This window comes from Pseudorca crassidens, chromosome 12 (genome assembly GCF_039906515.1).
Source record: "Pseudorca crassidens isolate mPseCra1 chromosome 12, mPseCra1.hap1, whole genome shotgun sequence".
Classification (NCBI taxonomy): domain Eukaryota; kingdom Metazoa; phylum Chordata; class Mammalia; order Artiodactyla; family Delphinidae; genus Pseudorca; species Pseudorca crassidens.
Window position 1 is genome coordinate 70,601,445 of NC_090307.1, and position 15,928 is coordinate 70,617,372.

At 39.2% G+C, this 15,928-nt stretch overlaps 1 protein-coding gene across 4 annotated transcripts in view; it reads left to right on the forward strand.

Moving 5' to 3' along the window:
* TTC28 (tetratricopeptide repeat domain 28) overlaps positions 1 to 15,928 on the forward strand; it is a 594,638-nt gene that overhangs the window by 180,744 nt on the left and 397,966 nt on the right. The window contains exon 1 of one of the 4 annotated variants that reach the window (XM_067700379.1): positions 960 to 1,781. The exons of the other annotated variants lie outside the window; for them this stretch is intronic. Coding sequence (XP_067556480.1) covers positions 1,755 to 1,781 — 27 coding nt within the window. The 5' untranslated portion in view covers positions 960 to 1,754. Of the gene's footprint in view, positions 1 to 959; positions 1,782 to 15,928 lie in introns of those variants that run through there. 4 annotated transcript variants of the gene reach the window in all.

A 15,928-nucleotide genomic window follows, 5' to 3' on the forward strand; every position in this document is an offset into this window, starting at 1 on the left:
AATTTCAAGAGCAGGGATAGCCTCTTACTCATATTTCTAGCATCTGGAACAGGGGCTGGCAAATAATAGGTGCTTGAATCATAGGCACTTAATAGTTTTATTGAGCAGAGAGGTAAGGTTGGTGTGTAGCTATTATGCATATCATGGCTTAACTATATTTGTTAATATTATTATTTTTTAAAAGATAATGATTTCACCATTGAATTTCAGATTCTCAGTCTTAGAAAAAAGTCTCAAAAGTAATTTGTTTTAGTTAACTGTTTTGGGTATTTTAATGACATTTACAATATATCTGATATAGTTAGTGTCCAATCTGCTTATAATCATCCACATCAGCCAGTCCTGCCAATGCATTATAGAACTCTGACATTAATAAGTTAAATATTGTTGAAACAATGGAGTGATGGTACATCAGTTGCTATTATTATGTTCATCAGTTAGTATTCTAGTAGCTTACACTACCCATCAATTCCCAGCTATCAAAGTAGCCTCATGGTGAGAGAAGAATTACTAAACATGTTGGATGACAAATAATAGAATTACATTGTATTTGGAGATGTGTCTCCTTAAATAGGATGGAATCATTTTTATAGAAGCTGAATGAAATTCAATCTTGATAGCAATATTTTTATAATAATAAAATTAGTGCTAAATTTAGAGAAGCAGAGTCTATTCTTGATTAAAATTTTTATTTTGTCAGATATCTTAAATCTTTTTCCTTCAAGTCACACTTTTAGATTATATAGCTTTTTGTCTAGAAACCTTTTCTATTCCTTTTTTCTCTCGATATAACTCACAAATCTAGATCTTTTGGACTGGTTTCCTTATTCCGTAGGTCTATTCTGGCTCTGATTCCTTGGGAGCTGTTAGGTGCCTCTGAAACTGTGTGCTTACTTTTTGCTTTGGAACAGATGTCGTGGCACTAAGACCCAGAAACCATTTGCTCTGTGTGGCTGGAGCTGGGCAGGCTGTGCTCACACTGAAGGGAAGGAAGTCATTAGTGCAGACTGAGCTGTGGAGTTGGGTTCTTGCAGGATTTCCTTCCAGCCTTTCCCCACTAAGGTTCTTGGGAATTAAAAAAAAAAAAAAAAAAATCTAAACACACAAACCAAGTTTTCCTATTTACGGTGTTCAGGGAAGGTAGGCATTTCGGGAAGGGCAGATCCTTTCCCCAAGCTATCCAAGAAAGAAGAGAAAACAGCGTAAAGAAGCTCTGATTACAGATCTTTGGAATTTTCTTTGCTAAATTTTACAAACGAGAAATACACCCAGAATTTTGGGAATTGCTCCAGGCTGCGCGTGAGGGTTTGATTGCTTGTCTAATCTTTTTTTGAGAAGAGGAGAATTCGCCAAAAGGGGTTTGGATGGCAGGAGCCCGGCTGGGTTCGTGCAGCAGCTTGCGTTCTCCCTCTTTTCTCTGAGGGAGGGTCTTTGCAGCCGGCTTGGAGACCCCCTGCCGCAGGCTCTTTTTGCTGGCGCTGGCCTGAGGGGAAAATGCTCCGCTCTGGCAGGAGTACGCTGGTTGCTGCTGGGACTTCCTAGCCCCGTGGGAAGTGTGTTCGTGGTTTGGGGATACTTTTCATTGAACTGAAGGCGAAAAGACTGGACTCTCCTGGGCTCTTTCCCTTCGCAGTGAATATGGGAAAGAATTAGGGGGTGGGAGGGAGGCAGCATGACTTGCAGTCGCCGCTGCCCTGCATCTGTCCCCAGCCCCCAGCCAGCATCTTGATGTTCCACGTATCGGCTGTACAAATATGATGAAATGGCAGCCCCGGAAGAAGGTAAGTGTCCCGGAGTGGGGACGGGGCCCTGATGCCCGACCCAGGGAGGGGTGACAGGGGGCGGTTGCCCTCGGGTCCCTCCACTCCTTCCGTAGTTTGCTGGACGGGCAGGTCCAAGTAGCTCTGTCCCTGTAGGGACTTACACCAGTCCCTTAGGGACGGGTTACCAAGTCTGATCTGCGTCCATTGCCCTCTTAAGTTTTTCCTTCTTGGTATGCCCAGACTCTTCAGGGGTGACAGCTCAGAAACATCCCTTTGCCTTAGAAGCCCGGTGGAGCCAGCCACACGATTAGCTTTGCAGGAGCCAGCCAAGAGCTGCCAGGGTCTAAGGACTCGGTGGCGCCTCGTCTACGGGGAGCCATTTGGGGTTGTATTCCCGACACATTCCAGTGTCCCCGCAGGTGGGTGTTGTAGCACCTACTTCCCCAAGGGGTTAATAGGCTCTGAGCCGCTGGCAGCCGCTTCCCCAGGGCCCCGCTGGGGGGCGAGCATCCCTAGCACAACCGCCCAGCAGCTGGTTCCTGGGCAGCGGGGGCCGCGGGGCCTCCAGCCTGAGCTCCTGGGGCCGGGCCGGCCGGGCCTTCTGCCCGCGGGGCTCCCGGGCGGCTGCGTGGGCCCGCGCGAGTGCACGCGCCGGCCATTGTCACGGGTGTGTGTCTGTGCGTGGCAGCGTGCACGGGCGTGTGTGCATCGATCGTGGGGAAGAGGGGGAGGGGGCACTTTGCTTTTTGCGAGATTATTTCCTAATATGGCTCCTTTGTTGAGAACTCAAGAAAAAAAAAATCCAGTGGTTCTATCAAAATAAATTGCTATTGGTCCCAGAAATAACGTTTCTAAATGTGGGACTGGTCGCTACCCCAGGACGTTCAGGGAGAAAGACAGCTTTCTTCAAGTTGTTGGCGGCTGTAGCTTTGGCTAGGGCTCCCTTTTGCTAACTTGTCTGACTGGCGCTGTTAGGTGAACCCAGTGGTTCACTGCGTGGCAGGACTTTTCCCCCCACTTCAAATACCTCATTTGGCCGTGTTTTTTATTGACATTCTTTTGAAGGAAAACAGCGAACTGAACGTGCTGTGCCTCTCCCCAGCCATGACCTGTCTCTGTTAGCAGCTGCCTGGTGTTTTACTTGAACTAGCTAAACTGACTCTTTCTTTGTGGCATGATGTGTGATACCATGTTTTACATCAGAGCTGAAATAGAAATCATGTGTGAAATGCATGAGAAGATATTGTGCATTTGTTTTATTGCTAGAAAATCTAACAAACCCTGCTTCAGTACAGCCTGGTGAATTGAAAGGTTTTCTTTGATATCTAATTTGCTATTTGAAACGAAGTCATTTCTGCTGCATTCTGAAGTCAGAATCTCTCATATATTAGTTCTCATAGAGCTTCTTTCAGTGATATTGGTTTCATGTGTTTTAGTTAAGAGATCCATGCGTCTCTCCCTACCACCCATAAAAATCAGAGTTAGGATGAGGAAAACCCATAGAAGAAACCATATAATTAAGAAATTTAAACAGATTCTGTGTATTCCTAGAGCCCTCCCCCCAATTTCTTCTATATTTGTAAATTGCATATTTGTGAGTACTTTTAAGATGTCTGCAAACTATACATTCATAAATGTCTGTTTTTTCTATTTTACCCAATATGCAGTAACTCATGTGGTTATGTCTGTGGAAACCCCTCTGGGTACTGGTATTGCTTGAACCACGGAAGTATTATTCTTGGCAGTCAGGTGGATTTCTGGACTCTGGAAGATTCTATTTCAAGTGTTAGGATTCACTCTGCAGTATTTACTCACTCTGTGATGCTTAAATTGCTATACCAGAAGGTTGTGTTTATTCACTGCATTCATAATCCCAAATCATCATGTTATCAGATATAATTCTGCAAAGTTCATAGAAGATTAAAAATTAAGCTGAGCCATTAAGTACTGTGTGATTATTTGGTGGTGGCTTGAGAACAATTCTTCCTTCTACATTGGAAACGGAAGCTTCCTTGGAAGAATATTCAACTCCTGTAGGGCACCAATAAGTGTTTACAAAGATTAGGTTTATTTTTTTACTCTTGCAAGAATACTCACATGATCAGATCATTGCTGTGGTTTCTGGCTGGGTCTGCTAACACATTTGTAGTGGTATAGTCACATGCTATGTGTTTTGTCAAACTGTTTCATAAAAACCATTTATACCACAGATGAAAAGTGATACTACATTGATGTGATTTTAACAAAGCTAAGAAGATCATCCATAGAATGCTGCCCCAAGCAGCATTTGCTATAACTGGGCTTCATGGCTAGGATTGATGGTAACTTGCTATCATGGTGCCCTGTCAGCCACTACCAGTGCTGGCTTTTGTAAATTCTGGGCTCACTATGAGAGAATGACCATAGGTTCTAGGTTTCTTTGTTTCTAACTGAGCATGCAGCTGGGGTACATGATTGAAGGGGAGTCCTTTACTCTTCTTTCCTCTGCTTATTTGCTGGGTTTAACTAAATACTAAAATTCAAGATGTGGGCTCTGGAGTATTCAATTAGGGTCTGCTACCTTTTTCACAAAGAAACCACCAGAACACGATTAATCATGTTCCACTCTTAGGACCAGTGAGGAGCTTAGTTAGCCATAGCTTTGCTCCCTCATTTCTGGATACTACCACCAAGATGCTCTTCTTCTTTCCCCTTCCTGAAGAAACAGTGATTTTTATCTACCTCTGAATTCCTGGAGCATTTAGAATCTATGCCCTTTTAGGCTGATTGTCCTTTACTGATAGTAAACTCTTTTAATCTTAGCCTCTCAATTATTCTTCAAGCTCCTTAAGTTTAGGAACCACGTTTCACACCTCTTTTTTTGGTGGCAGGGATAATATAGTTACTCAGTAAATATTTATTTGATGTAAAAGTAAATAAGAACTATTGCTTTGTAAAACTTGTATTTATTTTTAGGGTGGTATGATCTTTAAATGTAAAAAGGTTCAGAATGTTTCAGTTGACTCATAGGTATTAGACTGTAGTGGATTATTAAAGAAAACCAGAATATTTTGGCACTCACTTCTAATCTTTTGTAGACAACTTCAGGGAGGGGACAGCTACACTTTCCACACAGGCTCCTGTGGCAGTCATTGTTAAGACACACTATCAGTCTCCGGATCCAGTATCATGATCCTTTTATTAACATAACCTTATTGGCCTGGCAAAATATACTTTCCCATGTTCTCACGTTAATAGGCTATCATGCAGCACGTTATTTTTATCTTGTATTTGCAGAAATGATAGTAATTAAAATGGTCATCTCATAGGAACATGTTTGTTTACAATTCTGAAGTGATTTTTGCTCTTTAAAATCCACGGATTAGTATCAGATAACACTGTGTAAATAAGACTGTAGTCAAAACCTTCAGGAAAACTGCTGCTGATTGGATTTTTTCATTCCTTATCTAATGTTATTTTACTGTTCACACATAATAAAAGATCATTAATAGGAATATGTCATATAAGCTACATTAATTATGTCATTTGAGAATCATACGATGTATTTATCTTGTTCTACTTGTCACATTAATATAATGTGAATCTGGCTTCTTAAATGACTTCTCTGATAGAGCTTCATTTATTTCAAAGCTCACTAATAAGGATTGTGTCCTGTAAATTTGTGTCTCAGAATAGCTTACTGCTTTTACAAAAGAGTGTATTCAAATCCTTGAACTTTTTCTATGATAAAGCATTTTGTTTCTGGATTAGAAAGCTAAGTCTCAAATTTTAATACAGCTATACCAAATTACTTAGTTACCTGCCTAAATGCTGTGCTAGTTGATATTATTATATTATTCATTTTGGACCACAGTTTGTTTATAGTATAAAATTAGACTTAAAAATAAGCATTGTGGACAAAAGAAGTTTTAAAGAGAAGTCTTAGAAATTTCATGATAAAGGTCTTTCTGCAGATCCGTCTATATACCATTCCCAGATCAGTGCAATCTAGAGACCCAGGTTTTGGTTCTGGCAGTTCCCATGACTTGTGTCCTTGGGCATGTCATTTAATCTTTCATATCTGACTCCCCACTGTTATAGTTTAGCGCCTCATTGTCATTTGCTGGATCTATTGCAAATGGCATCCTAATGATTTTTCTTTTTCTTGTCTCTTTTTTCCTCTAATTTTCCCTTCTTATTCCTTCTAGAGTAATTGTTTAAAGAAACACATGTATTTATTCACCTTCTTAAAACTCTGCCATGTCTCTCCATTGTCTAGTAGATGTCTCCAAAGTGGGGTGAACACACCTTGGGCTAGGGAGTGTGCAAGAAAATGACTGGGTTATGGGGAAATACGAGGACTTCTGTTTTTGTGGTTTTTTTTTTTTTTGCAGTACGCGAGCCTCTCAGTGTTGTGGCCTCTCCTGTTGCAGAGCACAGGCTCCGGACGCGCAGGCTTACGGGCCTAGCCGCTCCGTGGCATGTGGGATCTTCCCGGACCGGGGCACAAACCCATGTCCCCTGCATCGACAGGCGGACTCTCAACCACTGCGCCACCAGGGAAGCCCATATTTTTGTGTATTTTTTAATCTAAAAGAATAAGAAATAAATTAAGCTGTACTCTCAATACAGTTTGCCACTCTTCCCTTGTTTGTTTGGGAGCCACAAGGGGTTCTTAGTGGTGCCCTCTCATTGTTCATGCCAGTCATTCGTTCACCTTCAGTGTGCTGTGGTGTACTTAGTTTCTATCATAAAAGATCTTGCCTTAAGTGATTAATTTTATTAAAGAGGAGAAGAAAACAGAAGAATGTAGTGTAGGTTATATAGTATAGTGATGAAGAGGATGGGCTCTGAAGCTAGACTGCCTGGGTTTGAATTCCAGTACAGCCTCTTAGTAGCTGCATAGCCAAGTTATTTAGCCTCTCTGTACTTCAGATGTCTCATCTATTTAATACGAGTGGCCACCTAGCTCTTGGTGTGACTTTGAAGATATAATGTAAAATGCTTACAAGGAGTGTCTGGCACATAAAATGTGCTTACTACACTTTTCCTGTTAGTATGATGGTACCCTGTAATCTAGCTGGACACAGCTTACCGGGCTTCTGTGCATTTGTACATACTTCTTCCTTTGCATAGAATGTCTTCTTATACTCTTCTTAACTTGCTTCTTTTTGTCACTGGTCATACCTTAAGAACTAATTCAATCTTCTCCTCCTTAGTGAATCTTTCTACGTAATGGCTGGGTATAGTTGGCCACATCCTCCTTTGACCATACTTGTATGAGCCATAGTCATAGCTCTGTACTGTAACTGTCAGTATGTCTGCCTCTATCAGTGTAAGGTTGAGGGCACAGGCACAGAGTAGGAACTGAAAGAGTGAATATTTGAAAAAATGCAACATTTATGGAATATGATGGTCAGTGATCTTCAACCAGCTGGCAAGATTCTCTGACTTGCCAGTTATTGGAAATGCCTAACTTGCAAGTTTATCTCTTTTTCTTACCCTCTCAGAACACCATATTGACTATGAGTCAGGGTGATTCATTAAAGGGATAATCTTAACTCCTTACCTATTAAAAATAAAGTCCCAGTTATGAGGTGATGGCTGCACAACATTGTGTGTGTGCTGAATGCAACTGAATTGTACACTTCAAAATGGTTAATTTTATGTTGTATGAACTTTACCTCAAATGAAAAAAAGGGGGGAAAAGTTACAGTTATTTGTGATACATCTCAGAGCTGGATCACAAGATACAAGTGCAGCAATACCATGGTTGTAAACCACTGGAGTAAATCTTTATTCCCTTCAGCCCGAAATATTTTGGATCTTGTAAAACTGGTAGGGAATGGTCATCTATAGAAAACTACTTCCAGGGACATTTGAGAAGCTGGGAATAGTTGATAGACTTGATACGAAGTGAAAGAAGTCAATGATGAGGAAATCTGATTTGGCACGTTTACTGTTCAGGAGCTAGCCAGTAAACATTGCCATTGTGAGAGGCTACAGAGTTGAACTGGCCCAACTTCAAGAAAAGGCGCCAGCAGCCACCTTCATTTTGCTGGTCAGTCACAGTGGTGACATGCTGTGGAAAACACAGCGGAAGCAAGAGAAAACCTGAAATCCCAGCTGGCCTTGTCAGCTTTAACTTCCACAGCGAATTCATTATATCATTAATAACAATGTATGTCTCAGCTTTAAGACTTTGCTTTTTATTGATGTGCTAAAACCATGCAGTTTCATTGAAAGCTATAAAAATTATATCATTCAACTGACATTTTTAGGATATATATGACGCTTTTGTCCTGTACTTTCTTGTTAGTGCCCCCTTTTAGATTTTTGTAGCTAAGAGGCGTATTCTCACATGATTGAGCCCTTTAACTATATTCCTTTTTTCAGCACACTTTGTTATTTATTCTGTTAGAGCGTTTTGTCTTCGTTATTTTGAGTATTCTATTCTTTTACCATATATCGTAAGGAAAAACATAAAATTGTATCCTTTGGCTTACACCTTCTGTGTAATAAACTTAACATTTCTGGAAAAAGTACCTGAAATAAACTTGATGTCAGCTGTCAAAGCTGCACATAAGCTTTCTGCTGGTAGACGTCTCTCAGTTTGGACTATCAAAGGACTGAAATTTCTATAGCTTACGTCTGGTTATGTAAGCCAGTGTCCATTCATGAATGCACTTATATTTCCAGCATTATTTACTTTGTGGGAGGTAATATTTTGGATTTACATCAAGTTGGAAGACAGGCTCGTGGAAACACAGATTTTTGAGGTAGTTCTGAGTTAGAGAGCAGTTACCATTTGGAATAGGGACAAAGTGGAGTTGGGAGCCAGGAGCTTACTGCAGGAACTCATTGTGTTTGGATATATACTCTCCTAAACACACAATATTCGTAGACTTGAACCTAGAAAGATAATAGTGGGAGTAGAGAAGGAAGAAACCTTCAAGGAAACTTTGTTGTACATCCTGGGATAACTTACGTCCTATATTGACAAAACAACATTTATTATCAATAGATAAGAAATTGGGATTTTAAAATTGATAAATGATTCCTTATTTTGACATGTCCAATGTAGGCGTTCCTTGTTTTAAGGAAGATCAAAATACAATATTTGAATCTGAAAACAAACTGAATGCCAACTTGTTTTATATAACTAAAAACTTTGAATGTCCATTATATTTATCTGGTTCATTACGTAATTGCTCTGACAATTAATTGTTAAGCGTATTTTATATTTTAAATATTTATAAATGAACATAATGGAAATGCACACACTCATTTTCAGGATTATGTTAAATTGTGGTTATCTGTGAAAAGCTGAAATGCTTAAGCCCAGATCTGTCAGATATTTTTGGAAACGTGTTTGCAGAGTTGAGATTCTCAGGCATAAATAAATAAGATTATTATGTTTCTGAGAAGTAGAAAGAAAATGTCATAGTGAGTGATGGTGGACCCATGATCATTTTGGTGGACTTTGGGTCTTTATTACTTAATAATTAGTTTTTTCCAACAGAGGGTGGGCTAGAGAAATAAAAGATAAATGCAAACTACTTTATTGTTAATAATTTTGGTAAATATATTAGGTTGAACCATGTGAAACTGCTGATGTTTCACCATCTTTTACCTACAAAACTAGAAATTTACTTTGGTTCAATTAGTATTGGGGGGTTAGGAATGGTGGTGATAAATATTGAAATTAAGACTAAAATGTATTTGAGGGATTAGTTATGAATTTTAATATTCTGTAGTCACCATGGTTTTTATGGAAAATCACTATGCTAATATTTATCTGTGGTGTTCTTGTGAATTTCTTGTTAACTCAAACTTAATTCATTAACTGCCAGCCCTTGTTAAATTTCAACCATTTTTTAATGTGAAATTTTCTAAAATATATAACACATTTTCTATCTTCTTAAACAGAAGGCACTAAGCTTCTCCTGATTACTCAGGATTATTATCACAAACATGAATTACTCTACTTTGGCATAATGCAGCACTACTATAGGAGCTTTTAAGGAACGTAGAATTATTTGTTCCTATACTGACTGACCCCAGATTGTTCTTTTGTGTCTTTTAAAATATTTTTGGGACTTCCCTGGTGGTGCAGTGGTTAAGAATCCACCTGCCAGTGCAGGGGACATGGGTTTGATCCCTGGTCTGGGAAGATCCCACATGCCGCGGGGCAACTAAGCCCATGCGCCACAACTAAGCCCGTGCTCTAGAGCCTGCGAGCCACAACTACTGAGCCCGCACGCCTATTGGAGCCTGCGTGCCTAGGGCCCGTGCTCTGCAGTAAGAGAAGCCACCGCAATGAGAAGCCCGCACACTGCAATAAAGAGTAACCCCCGCTCACCGCAACTAGAGAAAGCCTGCGCACAGCAACAAAGAACCAATGCAGCCAAAAATAAATAAATAAATAATTTTATTTAAAAAGAAATACTTTTATGATGTCTTTGTGTGGTTTTTACCTTTCTTTCCATGTTGCCCAAAGTAATGCTGCTGTCATGTGCCTACTTCTTGCAATTCTGTTTTATGTATTTGTTTCCTATCTGTGGTGGGTGAGAAGTTCAGCTAACTGAGCCTTAGCTTGTGACTGAGATGAAAGTAAGTAGACTCTGAATGAATGAGGGTTTCTCTTATGAGTGTATGAACTTTAGAGTATGAACTGTGACTTTCTATTTTGACTACTTAAAGGGTTTTTTTTTTTTAATACTTTCTGGTTTTAGGCTATGTTTTAGATGTTTAAGATGGTTAATAAGTGACTTTAAAAAAATTATTTTGGAGGGCAGACAGCAGAAGCAAGAAGAACTACAATCCTGCAGCCTGTGGAACAAAAACCACATTCACAGGAAGACAAGACGAAAAGGCAGAGGGCTATGTACCAAATGAAGGAACAAGATAAAACCCCAGAAAAACAACTAAATGAAGTGGAATAGGCAACCTTCCAGAAAAAGAATTCAGAATAATGATAGTGAAGATGATCTGGGACCTCGGAGAAACAATGGAGGCAAAGATCGAGAAGATGAAAGAAATGTTTAACAAAGACCTAGAATAATTAAAGAACAAACAGCAATGAACAATACAATAACTGAAATGAAAACTACACTAGAAGGAATCAATAGCAGAATAACTGAGGCAGAAGAACGGATAAGTGACCTGGAAGACAGAGTGGTAGAATTCACTGCTGCAGAACAGAAAAAAGAAAAAAGAATGAAAAGAAATTAAGACAGCCTAAGAGACCTCTGGGACAACATTAAATGCAACAGCATTCGCATTGTAGGGGTCCCAGAAGGAGAGGAGAGAGAGAAAGGACCAGAGAAAATATTAGAAGAGATTATAGTCAAAAACTTCCCTAACATGGGAAAGGAAATAGCCACCCAGGTCCACGAAGCGCAGTGACTCCCATACAGGATAAACCCAAGGAGAAACACGCTGAGACACATAGTAATCAAATTGGCAAAAATTAAAGACAAAGAAAAATTATTGAAAGCAGCAAGGGAAAAACAACAAATAACATATAAGGGAACACCCATAAGGTTAACAGCTGATTTCTCAGCAGAAACTCTACAAGCCATAAGGGAGTGGCATGATATACTTAAAGTGATGAAAGGAAAGAACCTACAACCAAGATTACTCTACCCGGCAAGGATCTCATTCAGATTTGACAGAGAAATAAAAAGCTTTACAGACAAGCAAAAGGTAAGAGAATTTAGCACCACCAAACCAGCTCTACAACAAATGCTAAAGGAACTTCTCTAAGTGGGAAATGCAAGAGAAGAAAAGGACCTACAAAAACAAATGCAAAACAATTAAGAAAATGGTCATAGGAACATACATATCGATAATTACCTTAAACGTGAATGGATTAAATGCTCCAACGAAAAGACACAGGCTTGCTGAATGGATACAAAAACAAGACCCATGGGCTTCCCTGGTGGCACAGTGGTTGAGAGTCCGCCTGCTGATGCAGGGGACATGGGTTCGTGCCCCAGTCCGGGAAGATCTCACATGCTGCGGAGCGGCTGGGCCTGTGAGCCATGGCCGCTGAGCCTGAACGTCTGGAGCCTGTGCTTCGCAACGAGAGAAGCCACAACAGTAAGAGGCCTGCGTACTTCCAAAACAAAAAAAACAAAAATAAACCAAGACCCATATATATGCTGCCTACAAGAGACCTACTTCAGACCTAGGGACACATACAGACTGAAAGTGAGGGGATGGATAAAGATATTACATGCAAATGGAAATCAAAAGAAAGCTGGAGTAGCAATACTCATATCAGATAAAATAGACTTTAAAATAAAAATGTTACAAGAGATAAGGAAGGACACTACATAATGATCACGGGATCAATCCAAGAAGAAGATATAACAATTATAAATATATTTGCACCCAACATAGGAGCACCTGAATACATAAGGCAACTGCTAACAGCTATAAAAGAGGAAATTGACAGTAACACAATAATAGTGGGGGACTTTAACACCTCACTTACACCAATGGACAGATCATCCAAACAGAAAATTAGTAAGGAAACAGAAGCTTTAAATGACACAATAGACCAGATAGATTTAATTGATATTTGTAGGACATCCCATTCAAAAACAGCAGATAACACTTTCTTCTCAAGTGCGCATGGAACATTCTCCAGGATAGATCACATCTTGGGTCACAAATCAAGCCTCAGTAAATTTAAGAAAATTGAAATCATATCAAGCATCTTTTCTGACCACAATGCTATGAGATTAGAAATGAATTACAGGGAAAAGAACGTAAAAAACACAAACACATGAGGGCTAAGCAGTACGTTAGTAAATAACAAAGAGATCAGTGAAGAAATCAAAGAGGAAATCAAGAAACACCTAGAGGCAAATGACAACAAAAACACGAGAATCCAAAACCTATGGGATGCAGCAAAAGCAGTTGTAAGACGGAAGTTTATAGCTATACAAGCCAACCTTAAGAAACAAGAAAAATCTCAAATAAACAATCTAACCTTACACCTAAAGGAACTAGAGAAGGAAGAACACACAAAACCCAAAGTTAGCAGAAGGAAAGAAACCATAATGATCAGAGCAGAAATAAATGAAATAGAAACAAAGAAAACAACAGCAAAGAATAATAAAACTAACAGCTGGTTCTCGGAGAAGATAAACAAAATTGATAAACCATTAGCCAGACTCATCAAGAAAAAGAGGGAGAAGACTCAAATCAATAAAATTAGAAATGAAAAAGGAGAAGTTACAACAGACACCGCAGAAATATAAAGCATCCTAAGAGACTACTACCAGCAACTCTATGCCAATAAAGTGGACAACCTGGAAGAAACAGACAAATTCTTAGAAAGGTATAACCTTCCAAGACTGAACCAGGAAGAAATAGAAAATATGAACAGACCAGTCAGAAGTAATGAAATTGAAATTGTGATTAAAAATCCTCCAACAAACGAAAGTCCAGGACCAGATGGCTTCACAGGTGAATTCTATCAAACATTTAGAGAAGAACTAACACCCATCCTTTTCAAACTCTTCCAAAAAATTGCAGAGGAAGGAACACTCCCAAACTCATTTTATGAGGCCACCATCACCCTTATACCAAAACCAGACAAAGATACTACAAAAAAAGAAAATTACAGACCAATATCACTGATGAATATAGATGCAAAAATCCTCAACAAAATACTAGCAAACAGAATCCAACAACACATTAAAAGGATCATACACCATGATGAAGTGGGATTTATCCCAGGGATGCAAGGATTCTTCAATATACGCAAATCAATCAATGTGTTACACCATATTAACAAATTGAAAAAGAAAAACCATATGATCATCTCAATAGATGCAGAAAATGCTTTTGACAAAATTCAACACCCATTTATGATAAAAGCTCCGGAAATTGGGCATAGAGGGAACCTACCTCAACATAATAAAGGCCATTTACGAGAAACCCACAGCAAAGATCATTCTCAATGGTGAAAAACTGAACGCATTTCCTGTAAGATCAGGAACAAGACAAGAATGTCCACTCTCACCACTATTATTCAACATAGTTTTGGAAGTCCTAGCCACGGCAATCAGAGAAGAAAAAGAAATTAAAGGAATACAAATTGGAAAAGAAGAAGTAAAACTGTCACTGTTTGCAGATGACATGATACTATACATAGAGAATCCTAAAAATGCCACCAGAAAACTACTAGAGCTAATCAATGAATTTGGTAAAGTTGCAGGATACTAAATTAATGCACAGAAATCTCTTGCATTCCTATACACTAATGATGAAAAATCTGAAAGAGAAATTAAGGAAACACTCCCATTTACCATTGCAACAAAAAGAATAAAATACCTAGGAATAAACCTACCTAGGGAGACAAAAGACCTGTATGCAGAAAACTATAAGACACTGATGAAAGAAATTAAAGATGATACCAACAGATGGAGGGATATACCATGTTCTTGGATTGGAAGAATCAATACTGTGAAAATGACTATACTACCCAAAGCAATCTACAGATTGAATGCAATCCCTATCAAATTACCAATGGCATTTTTTACAGAACTAGAACAAAAAATCTTAAAATTTGTTTGGAGACACAAAAGACCCCGAATAGCCAAAGCAGTCTTGAGGGAAAAAAATGGAGCTGGAGGAATCAGACTCCCTGGCTTCAGACTATACTACAAAGCTATAGTAATGAAGACAATATGGTACTGGCACAAAAACAGAAACATAGATCAATGGAACAAGATAGAAAACTCAGAGATAAACCCACACACCTGTGGTCAACTAATCTATGACAAAGGAAGCAAGGATATACAATGGAGAAAAGACAGTCTCTTCAGTAAGTGGTGCTGGGAAAACTGGACAACGACATGTAAAAGAATGAAATTAGAACACTCCCTAACACCATACACAAAGATAAACTCAAAATAAATTAGAGACCTAAATGTAAGACCACACACTATAAAACTCTTAGAGGAAAACATAGGAAGAACACTCTTTGATATAAATCACAGCAAGATCTTTTTTGATCCACCTCCTAGAGTAATGGAAATAAATACAAAAATAAACAAATGGGACCTAATGAAACTTTAAAGCTTTTGCACAGCACAGGAAACCATAAACAAGACGAAAAGACAACCCTCAGAATGGGAGAAAATATTTGCAAACGAATCAACGGAGAAAGGATTAATCTCCAAAATATATAAACAGCTCATGCAGCTCAATATTAAAAAAGCAAACAACCCAATCCAAAAATGGGCCGAAGACCTAAATAGACATTTCTCCAAAGAAGACATACAGATGGCCAAGAAGCACATGAAAAGCTGCTCAACATCACTAATTATTAGAGAAATGCAGATCAAAACTACAATGAGGTATCACCTCACACCAGTCAGAATGGGCTTCATGAAAAAATCTACAAAGAACAAATGCTGGAGAGGGTGTGGAGAAAAGGGAACCCTCTTGCACTGTTGGTACGAATGTAAACCGATACAGCCACTATGGAGAACAGTATGGAGGTTCCTTAAAAAACTAAAAACAGAATTACCATGTGATCCAGTAATCCCACTACTGGGCATATACCGAGAGAAAACCACAATTCAAAAAGACACATGCACCCCAATGTTCATTGCAGCACTGTTTACAATAGCCAGGTCATGGAAGCAACCTAAATGCCCATCGACAGACGAATGGATAAAGAAGATGTGGTACATATATACAATGGAGTATTACTCAGCCATAAAAAGAATAAAATTGGGTCATTTGTTGGGCCGTGGATGGATCTAGAGACTGTCATACAGAGTGAAGTAGTTCAGAAAGAGAAAAACAAATATCGTATATTAACGCATACATGTGGAACGTAGAAAAATGGTACAGATGAACTGGTTTGCAGGGCAGAAATTGAGACACAGTTATAGAGAACAAATGTATGGACACCAAGGGGGGAAAGCAGCGGTGGGGTGGGGTGGTGGTGTGATGAATTGGGCGATTGGGATTGACATGTATACACTGATGTGTATAAAATTGATGACTAATAAGAACCTGCTGTATTAAAAAAATTATTTTATTTATTGATTTTTGGGTGCATTTGGTCTTCATTTCTGGGTGCAGGCTTTCTCTAGTTGTGGGGAGTGGGGGCTACTCTTCGTTGCAGTGCATGGGCTTCTAATTTCGGTGGCTTC